The 17,083-nt window shown below is 41.2% G+C and overlaps 1 protein-coding gene across 4 annotated transcripts in view; it reads right to left on the reverse strand.

Moving 5' to 3' along the window:
- The window catches only part of LOC131468150 (vang-like protein 2), a 17,262-nt gene extending 681 nt beyond the window's left edge, over positions 1–16,581 (reverse strand). The window contains exons 1-8 of one of the 4 annotated variants that reach the window (XM_058642112.1): positions 16,494–16,581; positions 4,594–4,974; positions 3,980–4,097; positions 2,458–3,065; positions 2,029–2,162; positions 1,767–1,935; positions 1,367–1,610; positions 1–746 (exon numbers count right to left, since the gene is read on the reverse strand). The exon at positions 1–746 is cut by the window's left edge and continues 681 nt beyond it. In XM_058642112.1, the coding sequence (XP_058498095.1) occupies positions 486–746; positions 1,367–1,610; positions 1,767–1,935; positions 2,029–2,162; positions 2,458–3,065; positions 3,980–4,097; positions 4,594–4,664 (1,605 nt within the window). In that variant the 5' untranslated portion in view covers positions 4,665–4,974; positions 16,494–16,581 and the 3' untranslated portion in view covers positions 1–485. Of the gene's footprint in view, positions 747–1,366; positions 1,611–1,766; positions 1,936–2,022; positions 2,163–2,457; positions 3,066–3,979; positions 4,098–4,593; positions 4,975–16,084; positions 16,442–16,493 lie in introns of those variants that run through there. The other 3 variants (XM_058642102.1, XM_058642122.1, XM_058642131.1) reach the window with 3 other exon arrangements.
- Positions 16,582–17,083: the final 502 nt, after the last annotated feature.

Below are 17,083 nucleotides of genomic sequence, written 5' to 3' on the forward strand. Positions count from 1 at the left end.
TGGTAGACCAGCGTTAGTCGGAGCTGAGCTTCAAAAACACACATGACACAGGAAGTGACAGATGTATTCCCCTCCTCTGGTGTTCATGTGCTAACTCAGCACACACACAGTAAAAGTAGTCCAGTGGTTACGGCAAGAGAGAGACAAAAAGTCCCCCCCCTTTTAAAAAAGGTATTTCTTTTTTTTCTTTTCTTCTTTTCTTAGCAACGCATTGTAAAGACTTAACAACAAAGAAAAAGAAAGAGTCAAGGCATCCGTTTATTTCCAGGGTTCAGGCAATCATCGAGCTGATCACAGTTTTGACATCTGTGTATCTGTGATGATCAGAAAACAGGAGGTTTTTTTTTTTGTCACAGAGAAAGAATGACTGGACCACAGGGCGTCCACGTGTCCCGCACATCAGTGATCCAGCAAGACCGAGCTCGGAAAAAAGAGCGGACAGAGAAAAAAGGGAAGGCGACACAACGCTTTTAAGGATCCGACCCTCACACCGAGGTCTCCGACTGCAGCCTCATGACAAACTTGTGGCTCTTTGGGTCGATGAACTCCTCCCCGAGGCGCAGGAAGGGCAGAGGCGTCACCGTGACAACCAGGGAGAAGTCCAGGCGCCGCAGGGAGAAAGTCAGACCCTGACGCAGAGCTGAGGTCACCGGCTCCTCGCTCACCAGAGTCCACTGGCGCCCTCTGCCATTCTGCTGCTGGTACTGCATGGTGGGGCCAGGAGAGAGGTAACGCTCCAAGAAAGCCTGTCAGGGAGAATCCGAGAGGTTGATCATCAGGGAAACACATACGAAGAAAGAAAAAACAAAATGTAAAACAAATAAAAAATGTTGAATTCATGATCATTTTACAAAAATCATGTCACCAAGAAAACAGGAATGTTTTACGTTCCTAAATTCTGCAGCGACAGTTGGGGTCTTTAAGGTTTGCATGTTTAAGGGACAGGGGGACACAAAGTCAGCACTGACGGCAATGTGCACGTCCCCTGCTCAGCACAAGCTTGAGACACAGAGGCTTGTCCTTAAATGAACATGCCTGCCAGTGACGTTTCAGCTACAAAAATCCATCTCTGCATTACTTTTCCCAACCTGAAAGTGAAGTTTGTGTGGCATTGCAAACCACTCACTTCCTGCACCAAAGTCGATGGAGAAAATCAGCAATTTTATATCATGGCTGTTATTTTAAATGTGTAATTTGGTGATGTTGGTATTTAAAATCCTTTGTACAGATTTAACTCAGTGACACCAACTAATGCTGCCTCCTTAATGTCATTTTTCATGATGGACTCAGGTGCAGGAAACATCTGCAGTTACATCTAAGCCTACTAAATATGAAGTCAGGTAAATAAAGGTCGTCTAAATCTCACCTTGGGGCTCATGTTGTGTGTGATGCAGAACTGCAGGTGTGTCAGGATGCTCTCCATGCTGTGGAACGCCTGCTGACGTGTGGTCCTCAGGTATTTCTGCATGGCCCGGGCCATCGGAGCAAAGATGGCCTGGGCCGCCTCCCGTGGGTCCATGACCTCACGTGGGTGCTTCGGGGATGAGGCAACCTCGTCTTCATGGAGACGCTTGATGTGAGTGAAGGCCTCTTCTACTGCCACCACCAATCTGACGAAAACAAAACAAAACACAGATTGTTGTAGGACTGTGGTTATGTCAGTAAAGTAGGACATGGAAATGTGCCTCTGTTAACTACAGTCTCTCTGCCGTCTGGTTTGATTTTCTCACACCACAGGTACAGGTTAGAATCCCTGCTGATCTGACCTGGCCTTGCGTTTGCGGACCCTGCGATCCATCTCTGCCTCTTCATAGTAAAACTCGTTGTGGGAGTTGTCTCTCCTCCTGGCAGCAGCTGCGATCATGGCCCGGGACTGACCCGTCGAGTTGTTGGTGGTGTTTTCTACAAGACGACGCAGGAAATTAGTGGATGAAGCTGAAGATCACGAGAGCAGAACTCAGAAAGGTAGAAGAGGAAAAAGGACGAGTTAAAAAACAGGCATCCGAGGCGTCATGAAGCTACTTTTACCGTCCAGGGAGTAAACCTTGAAGCCAGTCATCTTCTTGGACAGGATGGATTTGGGTAGGTTGAGCAATGCCGGGTTGTAAACGGGGAAATCGCTGTAATAGCGGTCCAACACCCAGACAGCTGCCCGCTGGATACTGAAAACACAGTGTCAACGGTCACTGACACAGTAAGTCGTGGTCAAACAGCAGCTGCTGACTGGACCAGGACTAAGTGGCCCGTGTCCATGCAAGACCACAAAACAGGATACGGCTTTGTCCTCTGTTCAGTCATTTAATTCACTTCCTGTTTCTAAAATGTGATTTTATGTAGCAGTTTGTTTTATTATTCATACAACTAATATCTAGACTTTGTAAAAGTTCACTTGGTATCAATGAAGGACAAATATAATAACAAAATCATACAAACCAAGAGATTTAAAAGCTCACTGACCTGAGGTGGCCCACGCTGTAGAACTTGCTGACTCCATCTGTGCTCCGCACCACCTTAAGGCAGAAGGCGGGCTGCAGGTGTCGGACCTCGAGCAGCACCAGAGCCAGGTACTGGATGAAGAGCAGGGCGTCCACCAGCGAGGCGGCGTACTCCACAATCCCCCTGTAGTCCCTCTCCCTGGGCTCCAGCACCCGCACGCCATAGAAGAGCCAGTAAGACGCCACGAACAGGAACACCAGCACCATCAGCAGGCAGCGGAACACAAAGAAGCGCGGCAGCGTCGCGCGAGGAGGGCGGAGGAAAAGAGCCCAGGAGGAGATGAGCAACACAAGGAGCTTGAAGGCCAGCGAGACGTAGAGGCCTTCGCAGGGCGTGCCGCAGGGCTCGAGGGCGTCACGCCACAACACCTGCGGGAGGATGAGGAAGGCTAAAGGCGTGACGAGTGCGAAGAAGCTCAGGCAGCCTCCCAGTGCCGGGCCAACAAATCGCTTGCACTGCAGTGGAGTCGTCTCCTCCAGCTCTTTGGAGACTCGTGTCAGGTCTTCATTTGAGATGCTGTGCTCCGAGGTGCCGGTGACCACGGTGGTGGTCTCTCCCCAGTTATCATCCTGTCACAGGGTTCAAAAACAAATTATTTGCATTTGTTCAGATTAGTTTTCGTTCTCTAAAATACTGTTAATGTTAAAATGCAATAAATCAAAATCAACTGTGGTAGAAAATTCAGAAGCTTTAACCAAAATAAGTTTAGTTCATAAAAATAATCGACCTAAACTCTCTCTCACTGAAATTGCCAGTCACTATTTCTTTGAAAATCTAATAATCATTCTTGCATCAAGGGAGGAAAATATGGTTACAGATTGAGAGGAAATACATTTAGACAAGACAGAGATATTCCCTGGAACAAACCTTTGACAAAAAAGAATCACAAATATTCAAATATTTGCCAATTGCAAATATTTAACCCCCAACACCAGAAAACTTTCAGGGTTTTTACAAAGTTAGGATTAGAATTAACATCTAATTTGTGGCCCACAGAAAGCAGTAGGTTGGTTTGAACTTACATTTTAAATACATTCTTTCCTACGATATAATAAAAAAATTAAATTAAAAAAAAAAGCCAAATTCCTTAATAAAAATATGCTTCTTGCTGCTCTAAATATCTTAAGACTCGATGATATAAATAAAATAAATTTTCATGTTCATTCAGGCATGTTCATTTAATTAAATTATTCCACAAGTGACAGATGACGGAGGTTGGAAGGGAAATACTTTTGCGCTCTAGTTGTTGTAGTCAGAATGAATTGATGTCACTGAGGGACTTCTGACGGAAAGACGTAATCTAGATTTTAAAAAGGTCTCTATAAATGAAGATTATATTTATGCTATTATAACAAGTTAATTTAGTTGTTAACAAACAATTTCAGAAAGAATGAACCTACTCCACTTTTACTCCACTGTAAAAGTCAGTGATGTATAAATGTGGCTTTAAAAGAAACACTCAGTGATACACAGTGATACTGACCCTCTCGTCTCCTCGGGTCGACTCCGCGTCAAGTAGCGGCTCCCCGGGAGTCTGGATGGTCACAGATTTATCGGCACGACTGCTGCTGTCTCGGCTCTTAGAGCGATGCCTCCGGTCCCTGCAACACAGAACACAGTAACACACACAGAGAGGGTTATTATCTTTTGTTAAAAGGCTAAAATCTGCTTTTTCCTCTGTCTTTCAATGGCTTTTGCTTAATTTTAAAGTGAAAAAAACAAACAAAAAACTAATCACAAAAGGCAATAAAAAGGATACACTAGTAACAATATACATAAAACTAAAAAATTAAACAATTTCTATCTGAACTGAATTCAATGGTCCAGGAGTACCAAAAATAGCAATAAATAGACAGTATGGTCGACATTATATCAAAGAAAATGATGAAAGTGTGGACAAAAGAAAAACATGTGGCTCAGATGACACTGATTTGAACAACTGTCACCTGTGGGCAGATTTTAGTCCACTTTGATTTGGAAAATGGATCCCATGTATGACTTTAAACCGAATAAAGTCATACATGATGTGCGCACGCTGAGACGGTTTGTCTACAAGTTTACTGTTTATTTATAAGTTCCGTGGCTGTTGCGACCCACCTGTGCTTGCGAGAGCTTCGGGAGTGGGAGGACTTGTATGAGTAGCCCGAGTACTGCGACTCGTTGTCCATGTCTCGGGTCGGCGGTGAGCGGGCTTTGCGAGCCCCGCCTCCTCCTCCTCCCGCCGTGCCGCGCTGCTCGCCGACTCCTCCCAGCTGGCTCTTGCGCTCGGAGATGGACTTGGTGGAGAGGGCCAAGGGCAGCTTGAGCAGGTCAACCTTGCTCCTGAGGGAATCTATCTTGGAGGCCGATGAGGAGGGAGCAGGAGAAGGGAGGCGGGAGAGCAGGGGAGGCTATGGAGAGGAGGAGGAGGAGGAAGAGGGGTGGGAGAGGATGGCGGGTGGGAGAGTCGCAGCAGGGGAGAGCTGAGGTGGCCGTGATCTGGAAGTGGTGGAGAGAAAGGGAATGTTAATGACTTTACATCAGTTATTTTAATCTACATTTTACATGCATGTAACACACTCTTATGAGCAACTTCTCAGTTTACAGTTAAGTCAGTGACTTCATATCTATATTTTATCTAAAAAGACGATCTTAGTGAGCTTTCTGCTTTGCATTTTCTAAACGCTATCACGCCAGACCATCTGAGTTGGAACACTGAAATATCCCTAGGGGCTAATCTGAACTCAGCATAACTTCCTTTTCATATTATGTTGATAAAAATCTACATCATTTAAAATCACTGCACTCATACCAGGCTTTCAAACAGCACACCAACTTACAGTACATCCACTCAATGGCAATTATAAAAACTTAAAGAGATATTTATCCATCGTGCCGGCTGATTTAGTCACACAATAAAACTATTCAAATCACTACATACTGACAATCAATGTCAGATAATTTAATGTGACGCAATAACATTATATCAATATATGGTGTATTGAAATGTTGTCATACTGTATGACAACATTTGTCATATAGTCAGTAATTAATTATTATCATTATTATTATTTTTGTCTGTTTGTCAAATCAAAAAGTTAAGGATGTATTTTTGGTAGAAATTAGAAATTATTAGATGGTGGTGGTGTATTGATGTCAATATCAACACACTTCTTGTGGTAAACTGAGCAGAGTTGGTAGTGATTTGTGAGTGCTGTCTTCTCTAGGTGTTTTATAGCCCAGCCACATGTCACCTTCAAATATTTAGACTTATTGATTGGTGAAACAATCATCGCAATTACAACTGATATAATTTATGTCCATTCAGCCAAGATCAATGTGCAAAGAAATATAGACATAAATACATATAAAAGGGGACACTCATATTGTCGTACTAATTGTTCAGTTGAAAGAAACGCTCAGGATTAGAATCATCAGTCAGGCCTTCATATCAGTCAGTGCCATTGCACCAAATATTAGATAGAATAACCCAGCGTATGTGGTTGTAGTGGACCTCTAACCCTGGCACACAGAGCGGTGATCTATCCACCATGAGTCACTAACACACATTAACCCACTGAACTGAGACTCTAGTTTCCTGCTCCATGTTCTTATATCAAATCTTCCAGGTCTCGACACGAGGTTAATCATCACACGACTGTATCTCCTCTCACCGGAGGACCGAGACTCTGCCACCGATGGCTCCGAGACAATGTCGGCCATATTGGATTACTGTGTTTTCACAAAACTTGTTTGCCCTCTCCCTCACTCTTGCCGTCTCACATTCTCTTCTGAACTCCCCCCGTCCCCCGGGAAACAGGGCCTCTCCGCTGCCATGGTGATGAAAGAGGGTGTTCAGCTGGAGGGGGATTGGAGGTTGACAGTTGCCGTAGAAACCTGACCTCACATCGCCCTCTGCCACTGTGTTCTCCACGTTGCCGAAAAAATTGCCAAAATAAAAGTGCTGGCATGACGGATGTTGAACTGTCATATGCTGGTTACTTGATAAAGAGGGGGTGTGGCTCGCTGTCAGTGAGTGGACCACTTTGAGAAATGATAGCCGGTGATGGCTACCACCACTAACTTTACAGGCTCTTAGTGTAACCTAATGTAGCTTTTATGCTCCAGCCCATCCATTGTACTTAAAAACCACTTCCCCTCAAGGTAAATAGTGTACAACAGCCAAGTGGTCTGTGGGATTCCTCTAACTTTTGATTTTAAATCAAACAGGAAGCCCCGCTGATCCAGGACCATGGTGCACTAACTTTTACCAGACCAAAGATGTTTTTTACAGCCCTACGGCCATGTGTAAAATCTCTACAACATGCTAATTCCAAACCACAAAACTCCAATGACTAACAGCTTCTTCCTAGTGTGTCATCGTAACTTATTTCTCTCTTGTAATGGTAAAGAAATGAGTAACGCATGTGAGCAGCAGCATGCTGAAGAACATACGAGAATGTCATTGTAGTGCATATGTTTTAAATTTAAACAAATGTCTGTTACATGCAAACCAAATGAGTTCACACAATGCTGATTAAGCCTACCAGATCCACATGACCTCCCTCTCTTTCTCTCTGTGTGTTTGGATCTTCCTGCACTGCACACAGGAAGTGATATTCATTTTTATGTCAAAACAGGTGCGAGACGGCTAAAAGAAGTGAATTCTACTGCTCAAAAAACATGGTTTGTTCCAAATGTTTCTCGTCTCCACCCACCTCAGCCCTACCACTGTATAAACACAAACACTCCCTCAGTCGGATCTGATAGTATTGCTTGACAGAGTCTGCTTAAAGATGAAAGACACAGCGTACAAATAATGTTACATTGTTTCTGTTCACCAAGTCCAAGGAAAGGCAGAATAATATCAACAACAATGTCCAGTCAACAATCAGAACAATCAGTAGAAGACAATTACGTTTGTTCAGCTATCTATCTATCTATCTATCTATCTATCTATCTATCTATCTATCTATCTATCTATCTATCTATCTATCTATATATAGATATATAGTCATGTTCTTTTTTTAATTGTAACATTTTGCATTCATGCCTGCTTATGACAAAACAAAATGTTAATATTTGTATTTATTTCCATTTCCATTAAATTCTCATTAACACCCATGGAACGTTTCCAATTTGGAATATTTCCAACTAAAGTTCCCACGGAGGGTTTCTGGAAACTGTCTGCCCCTTTGCAGCCCCAGTGACTATGCAGAAATGCATGAAGTTCCACTGGAAAAAGCTCAATACAACAAGTCAAGACTCAAACTCAGTGCTTCTTGGAAGCTTTGGAGCATTTACGGAGCACATAGTTACTTCAGATTCACATGAGAGAGCAGATTTAAGTGACATTTTCCCCCCCAACAAAAGAGCCCAGACAAGGGTTCCCAGACAAATCACATACTTTTGACTGAATCTAAACAGTATTTTTATCTTGCGGTTGTGAAAGTGTGGGTGGAACTTGCCCATTCAGACAGAGAAACATTGGCAAAAATAATAATCTTAAGTCATCATCGGCCTTAATGTTTAGTCTGCCACCTTCAAAAAAATAATAATTAAGCAATCACAATAACACTGTCCATATGTCAGCACTGTTACCGGACAGGATGACTCATTTTGGCCGTGTGGGTTGGTCCCCTATAGGAAAATCCTACACAAGAGAAATGATACAACTTAGATGTGTTTCTGTTGACGTTTTAAATATCTTGCTTGACTTCTCTTTACAGACACAATCATGTAGGCAATCTCATTAGCCACAGCCATGTAGGGAACACATGCAAAGGCCTTAGAGAGCAATTAACTGGTCCAAGAATAGAAAGTCTAAATCCCAGCTTGTGACCACTGAAGGTGCAAGCAAATATTTTCGACTAAGGAAATAGTGAAGTCATGTGTGTAACAGTTAGGAGGGTTCAAAATTTAAAAAATATTACATTTTGGAGGCTTTTACGGTGTGTTTTCACCAAGTGTAAAAGCTCAGTTTGTGTATTTGTGCGTTTACACTATAAATAGTCCTAAAATTACCAGTCCCGACCATTCCATTTGTTGGTGTCCTTCCCTTGGGGTACCAGAGTAATGGTACAGTGCAGTAAGGGTAGATCATTCAGTGTTGGCGCACCGGTAAAAACGCCACGCTGTGTTTCTCGCTCAGTCAAATGCAAGCATGACCAAGCATGACCGTACCGTCATGGAAACATGGCTTTATACGTACTTTAGGTGACGGCCTTGCTTAATGAAGGCTGCCAACTTGTGCTGGACAAACAAATCACAGAGTGCGTATTAGGTTTTCTGGCCAAAGATTAGGGTTAATCCTCCGTTTGTTACAGTCTCACCAGTAGATGTCACAAATTCTTTCACACTGGGGATCCTTGCCTTTCCTCATCTACTGCTTTTTCAGATTTCCTACACCAGTGTTGCACTAAGATTAGACATAAATGAGCTTTCTTCCATGATACAGTTCTAGCACTACTCGGCTCTATTGTCTGTCCTTTTCCATTACTTCAGTACCTCCTCAACGTGGGCTGGACCGTCATAGCACGGTTGCGCAAAAATTGCCGTGACGTTGTTTTATATGCGACACAAACCCACAAACTAGTGACAGGCAAAGCAGTTGTTCTCGGTGTACTGATTCATTAGAATCAGTTAATTTAACAGATTAGTACAGTACTTCCTGCATCTGGCTGGAGCGCAAACGAGTTGTGATTCAGCTCACGGTCACCGGCTTTCGACAGTGCTGTCACCCAACTCCCTTTAAATCTTTTGAACTGATCTACTGTTTGGCATTTGTTCCGTTTGATTCCTGTGTCAGACGTCTCGCTCATGTCACATTTTACTATCGAATCAGCTCCCTTGGAACCTCACCAGAGCAGGTACTAAAAAAAAAGCACCAGGTACCAGGTAGTATCGCTAATGGAAAAGCAAAAAACACACACTGAGTAATGCTAGAAGTGTACACTGAAAAGGCTCCAGATTAAAGCCCCATCATACATGTGATCAAAGACTTGGGAATGTAAATGTAAACCGACCTTCGTACAAAGCAGGATGAGTAACATTATCGTCACACACATTGTTCACGACAATAATAAAATCCATATAGTTTAAGTGGAAGCCGTGATGTGATGGTATAAAAATTCAGCCACAACTATTAAATGACAGATAATGAATGAGTATCTGCTGTACATAAAACAGGCCATTTCAAGTAGTCTGGGGTGGTTTATGTGAAGGGTGCGGTTGCATTGCAATCCGCATGATTGCTGAACTTCACTGTGAGCTGGACTCTTCATGTGTTCAGACTGAAAGGCTGACATTAGCATTGACCTTTCAGGTAGATGAACGTGTATGACTGTCCTGTAATGTAAATAGCAAAGTTACAGGATATTCAAACATGTCTCTCAGAGGAAACAAAGGAATGACCATCGCAACATTTTCGGCTCCATAATGATAAACATAACTTGGTTTTATAAACACATTTCTATGCATATACTGCATATTCAAGAGATGGAGCATTAACACAGACACTGAGATCACAACCTTCAGCTTGACAGTGGTTAAACATTTTCACAACTACTAAGCTGTTTTTGCTATTTGTTGATGCATTATCGCCTAGCCATTTTAAAAAAAACACGATGCTTCAACTGTATAACAAATATTATGCTCCCATAAATTTTATTTTCTGATATCTGATGCACAGATTTTGGCCAGTATCAAACTGATACTGTTATAATGCATTTCCTCATCCCAGGCATATACCAATATTATCTTCTTATTCTTATTTTACTAACAATTTTATACCCTTTGTCTACTACATCTGTTTTTTTTTTTTAGTAATTAATATAATTATTCTAATAAAAAAATAGCACTTCAAGTAGGAATGCAACAATTATCAGATTAATGAAATACAAAATTAACTGTCAACAATTTTGATAATCTATTAATCGGTTTGGTTTCTTTGTACCATATAACAAAGAAATCATTTAAACTGAATAATTTAGGTTTGTGGACAAAAAAAAAAGACATTCAAAAACACCAAAATTTCCAGGTTTGACAATGACCACATTTCTTTAAAATTAGAATTCCATTGTGAAAATATTAGTTAGTTGCAGCCCTAACTACATGTAAATTCAAGGTTTCTCAAAATGTCCGTTATGCCACAGATTCTGTCCAAACCTACAACTTTACCTTTAATAATGGAGGATGAAACACAACAGCAGCGTCTAACACCTGTGCACTGTGGCTCCTCCCTGACCCTCACACCTTTAATACAAGCCTGTTGACCTGCCCGTCTCCGTCAGCCTGTTTAGTATGAATATAGCAGAAACACTTGATCTAAAGGTGTGGTCCAATGGTGAGATGGGTAAGGTTTCCTATTCATCCCAGTGTCCTATGGCCTACTTAATGAACCACATCAGTACTCCTCTCTCGAGCCGTCACGTTGACTTCAGTCGGCAGCATTAGTTCCAGCCTCCAGTGTGCAGCTCTATCTGAGCAGACATGAAAGCTAAAGCCTCTTCTGAAGGAAGAAAAACATAATCCGTTGTTGTTCTCAGGTATTCATAATCTTTTCCACTGAATGCACAGGTTCATTTCTTTCCTCCCTATTGTCCCAGGGCTGCCATTGTTAATCAAACAGTAGAGTGATTCTTCTGGGGTTATTTCAGGAGGATTGGGAAGAAGAAGAAAAAAAACCCACATGTACACACACACACAGCTCACTGATTTCGTACAGCATTGCTTCAAATTAAAGTCTGACCCTTGTTCACTTATGTCTTCTTGACTGAACCCAACAACAGGCAACAACAGGGCAGTAATCTGTGCATGTGTGTGGTCTGGGATTAAACAGTAACGATGTTGGACTTCAGGCCCACTGGTGTGGGTTTATGGCCTGAGCCAAAGGGGAGTGTAAAACCAATCCACTTCAACCAAGAAACAGAGCATATTCATTAGAGCTGCAACTAATGATTATTTTCATAATCGATGAATCTGTCAAGTATTTTCTCAGTTAATCGCTTGGTCCATAAAATGTCATAAAATCTTAAAAAATGTAGAGTGTGCTCGTCAAACCTGGAAATGACAATGTTCTCAAATGTCTTGTTTTGTCCACAAACCTAAATGATTAACTTTTAATGATTTCTTTGTTATCCAGAGCAAAGAAATTAAGAAAACATTTAAATTAAAGAAGCTTAAAGGATCGGAAATCTTGTTTTATTCGTGAAAAAAGCTTCAAACTGATTAATCGATTATCAAAATAGTTGTGGATTAATTTAGTAATTGATTAATTTTTTTTACCAGAGATTTGCCCAAATGTCTTATATCCACATGAAACTACTACTAAATCATAAGACCAAAGTCCTAGACCACACTAACTTTCAACAAGCCACTAGCCAAATCTATTAAAATAATAAATTGAAACCCAGAGCTTTATTTTCAATACATTTTCTGATAGAAACAACCAGTCATTTAGTTAATTTATATGGGCTAAATATGATCTAAGTTAGTCTAAAGAATGTTAATTGATAATATTACTACAGCTATAGTCACTTCATGAACCACTAGTAGAAATTAGAGCTTCAGGAATTTAAGATTACAACCCTAAATATTTTTTAAATTCACTTGATCTGATATTTCCTAATACAATACTGTATATGTATCATTTCTTACACTGAGCATTTAAAAAGACCCCAAAAAAAAGTTATTTTGCTAAAATACAAAAACAAAACTAGTATCATATTTTCAATCAGTATAAAAAAGACCACAAAATGCAGGACTAATCTTGTACTGCCCTCCTACAACTCTTCTGTTTCAAAGCTTGTGATTTTCTTCATGGGAAACTTATGCTGCATTAATATGCAGCCCCTGCCCCTGATCTGAAATAGAGAGCACTCTGTAATTAAATCCAAAAAGTTGAAACCAAACAAAGTTAATCAGGAATTCTGTAGCAAAACAAGCCCCTCCAGTCACGAGAGACTTTGAAACAAGCAGATGTAGGATTTTACAGCCTCCATTAAGCCAAAGGCAGAGAAGAAGAAATCAAGCTGTCATCAAACATTTTGAGCCGCTGGCACTGAAACAGCAGCTGTCACAGTGGAAAAGCAATGTGGGCCATCTCTGAGATGACCAGCTTCATTCAACAACAGCCTTCTGAGACCTGATATACCAACTGTGAAAATAAGCATGCAAACACCCAGCCTCCAGCAGGGGAGCAGGCTCATCTGAGTACCAGGGCCACACACACACGTCGGTTCAAACCAGCAGAAAAAAGACAACTGTTACCGTCGGCCTTCACATGGCCAGCAAACCAGAGCAGGTGTGTGTGTGTGTGTTTGTGCACAAATCTAAGAGGGTGTGGTGGAATCAACAGGCCCGGTGTTCTGCTTCGTCTGCTTTGTGCTGCAAGATGCACTACTATTAAGGTAGTCATCAGCCATAATGAAACAATGTTCCGTGTTGTATTTTTCAAATATTGTCATAAATATGGTTCCCCTGGAATAGTTCGAACCCTAATACCTGATAGTGAAGCAGTTGTTTTTGGCTTTCAAACAAAAACAACTAATGGGTCTTTTATCTAATCCACATCAGTCTAATCTGAGCTCAGTGGGCGCCACTTCCTGTGTTTGGATATGAAGATGAACTGAACGCAGAGGTCTCAGAGACGCTATTATCACAAACTGGCAGCAACGTTAACTCCATGTCTGTGTATGCATTGTTACCCTCCAAATAAAACTAATAATCCTTCCCTGTTCTTTAGCCTTCACCAATTTGGAACTACTGCTAGAACATGTGAGCCATTTGACAGTAGTTTTCCAAAAGAAAACTTTGTAAACTCATCCCATTTCCACAAAACATCATACAGAAAATCTGTGATGTTAGCGTGCATGATTTATTTTGCGACTTCAATGTTTGAAATTCTTCTATTAGATGTGCACAAACCCGAGCGTATCGATTTTTATTATTTGTCCTTTACTTACTACTTGACCTCCGTTTCAACTGGTGCCTTAAATCAGCTATGACTGAAATCAGCTAAATTGTGAACGATATGATTTTGTGTATTCTTATTCATTTTCTTGAAAATAATCATTTAACCATTTAAAATTATAAAATGGAAAAAAAATGTCCTTTGGAAGTTGACATCAAACATGCAGTGTCCAATTTCAAAACAAAGGTTTTACACAAAAAAAACATCCCCAGTAAATAGTAAGTATACATATATAATATTTGGCATTTCAGTCAAGAAATTACTTAACTTTCTGACTAATAAACCAATAGTTTCAGCTCTAATTGTTAAGTGTCCACTATCACTTTCAACAAATCACAACCACCATATTGTATTTTTCTACCCCTTCACTCTTATGACACGTCATTTGCTTTATTTATTTGTATTTCTAAACAGTCTCCAAGGCACACTACACAAGCAGACTGCTCTTTTCATTGGAAACTATTTTCAGCAAAACAGAAGAGAGTGTGGGAATGTCCTGTTGAAAATAGACTGTACAGTAGATCTTAATCCAAGTTCACACTTTAATCCACTGATGTTGTTTTACCAGAACCAAACCATTGGTTCCACTTAATCCCTAATCAAGAGAAAACTGACTGTTTGTATTTATTAAGTAAGATGCCAAATAGTTTTAAATTGGATTACTTTGAGAATTGATGTTTAATACTATCTTAATTTCCTTAAGGAGTGTCACAATTTCTTGGCATTTTATCTACCGACAGACAGATTAATAGAGATTTAAACCCTTCTGAGCATTTTAACATGTGTATGTTTACCAACACAAACGAGCAGAAGTTTTTCAAAGCATATTGACTTTGTTTTCTTTATGATTGATTAAATATGTATTTATTGTAGTGATGTGACGTTCCGTTTCGAGGCTTCGAAGCGTGTGCCGAGTAGGGGAGGGGGCGTTTCCGCGATGCGCGTATCGAGGCTTGCTTCATTTAGGGGAGGAGCCAAAAATGATGACGTCCGAAGCCTCGCTGCCCGGCTGTACCACGTGATTACTTCGTGAAGTGGTTCAGATTTAGCGCGAGGTTTTACAGCTATATAGACCCCTATATAGGCTCCATTCAAAATGTGGGTTTTTGAAGGAGAGTTGCGGTCAGTTGAGAGTTTGGATAGTTTGGAGAGTTTGGATACTAGAGTTTGGACAGCGTTTATATAGTTTGGAGATAGTTTGGAGAGTTTAGGGAGAGATAGAGATTTAGGAGAGGGAGGAGAGTAGGATAGGTGATATAGGATGGAGCCAGCGAGGCTCATCATTGTCCAAGTTTCACAAGCATAATCTGTGCCCTTTTCCTAGTTCCACAAGCACTTTCACTGTCCTCTGCCTGATTACGCCCATGCCATTTTCAGAAAAACATTGCACAACCTGCCATATTATGATATTACCATTTTGGGAAGACTTACACACACAGAATACATTCAAAAAATGTATTAAACACATATGTACAGAAATTATTTGGTCATACATTTTTTGTAATTCATAGTCATTTCTAACAGACACAAAAATTCAATTCATCACACATCATGTGGTTCAGATACAGCTGCCTGTGATTATACACTTGGCCAGTAGGTGGTTTCGTGTGCACATGAAGCTTCGAGAAATGAACCCTTTCTCGAACCAATTGGCTCAAGTGGTTCAATGCCTCATGAGGCTTCATCTCACCATCACTAATTTATTGTATACATATGTTTTTGTTTTAAGAAGGTATCATTTGGGACTGACATAATCAGAATTTAATGTATACAAAGTCCTGGGTGAATCAGTTATCATATTGCAGTATAAAAAGCTCAATATTTGTATTAATATGTTTATAAATTGTGCCAACACAGCTATAATACTACTAGTAGTAGTAGTTAAATGCTTTAAAACATTTCACTGTTAAAAAAGAACATTTCTGCCCATATAGATGTTTACAACCACAACTGACTGCCTTCTTCAAGCGGAAATCAACCTATATTATCTTCATAATTTTAACAGTTGGCCTCTTGTCCAGCATTACTTTGTGATTAAACACATAATTACTCAGATTTGTGAGATCTTCATGTGTCTGTATCCTTCAACTTTCATTCAAGAGGGGAAAATCAAGCTTTAACCATCCGATATTTACCTCGATAATTACTATAATCGACCGTTTAGAACAATTCAAACGTGAAAACTTTCAACACCACATGACCCAAGTCTAATCAAGCTTTAACCTTCGATACGTATTGAAATAATAGTGATATTTACTGATTTGAGCATTTTTACTGTGGTAACCCAGAAGTGATTTTCACTGTTTCTCTTCGGTTCCGTGGCAACCGTGTAAAAACCGTCGTGAATACACATTCGACTGTGCGCTATGGAGACAACGATGAAGAGATAAGACACATCAATAATGCAACTATAGCCGCTCCACATGCACAAAAGGCCAACTTAGTGCGAGTGGGGCGACTATAAAGAGTTGTGCGACCTACAAAAACGAGAGAAAGAGGGTGTTGTGGAAAAGGCAGGACAATGGGAGACTCCCAGGCCCCACTGGTCGAGTCCTGGTGCCAAATTAACCCAAAGCTCGCTCCCCTTTCTCCAGTCTTCCCTTTTCCGAACGGGACACAGTAAATGAATGGACTCACTTCAGACCTTCACCCGGGGAGACGCTTCAAAACCGTCGGCCTGGATTCAAAGTGGACGCGCTGCTTTTCCTACCACATGCATCCTTCCTCTGACTCCTCATTTCCAGTAAATAAAAATAAAATCTATTAAGTCAATGACCCTCCTCCAGTGTTTAAACTCAAACCCTCCGGTCTACGTGGCCTCCGTGAAGACAACAATAGGGCCAATGAGGGTCCTAAACTTCCCCTGTGGTTTCAAAAAAACGGCGACCATCGCGTCCTCTCGACTATTGTTTGGGGGAAACCGGAGATCTCCTCCTTCCTCCCCCCGTCTCTCTCCCCCCGCAGGTCAAAGGTAGCCACAAACCACCAACTAACAACACCACCCGCAGCATTTCAACACATATTCCGACTGAAAAATGCTACTTACTTATGCCGTTTCGTCCATTCAGGTATTTTCTCACCCTCCACTTTCTTTCCTCTCAGCCGTAGCGCCGTGAGCCCCGCCTCCCCTACAGTTTAGCCCCGCCTCTCCGTTTTCCCCGCGGGGGGGCAAGAGACTCTGCGTGTGTGTGCGTATGTACCTGGTATTCCTTATGTTTTGGGGACCTAAATCTGTTTACAGTCACTTTATGGGGACTTGTCCGCCTTATGGGGACAAAATCCAAGCCCACATCACGTAAATGACTTCATTATAAGGTAAAGACATGTTTTAAAGTTAGGCTGAGGTCAGGGTTAGGATTGGGCCAGTAGTAATTATGGTTAGAGCAAGTCTCCAGGAAATGAATGTAAGTCAATGTAATGTTCTCTGAAGTTATGGAAACCAGTGTGTGTGTGTGTGTGTGTGTGTTGCCTCTTTAAGACTGTCCAATAGGTGTCTCAGAACAGGTGAAATTACATTTTCAAAAACTGTCATGGTGATGCTCAAATCTCAAAACCTGGTGGCAAAATAGGAGTTTGTTTTGCAAGTGGAAGACTACATCCACTTTTTATATACAGCATGTGAAAAAAATACGAAAG

This window comes from Solea solea, chromosome 1, assembly GCF_958295425.1.
Source record: "Solea solea chromosome 1, fSolSol10.1, whole genome shotgun sequence".
NCBI lineage: Eukaryota > Metazoa > Chordata > Actinopteri > Pleuronectiformes > Soleidae > Solea > Solea solea.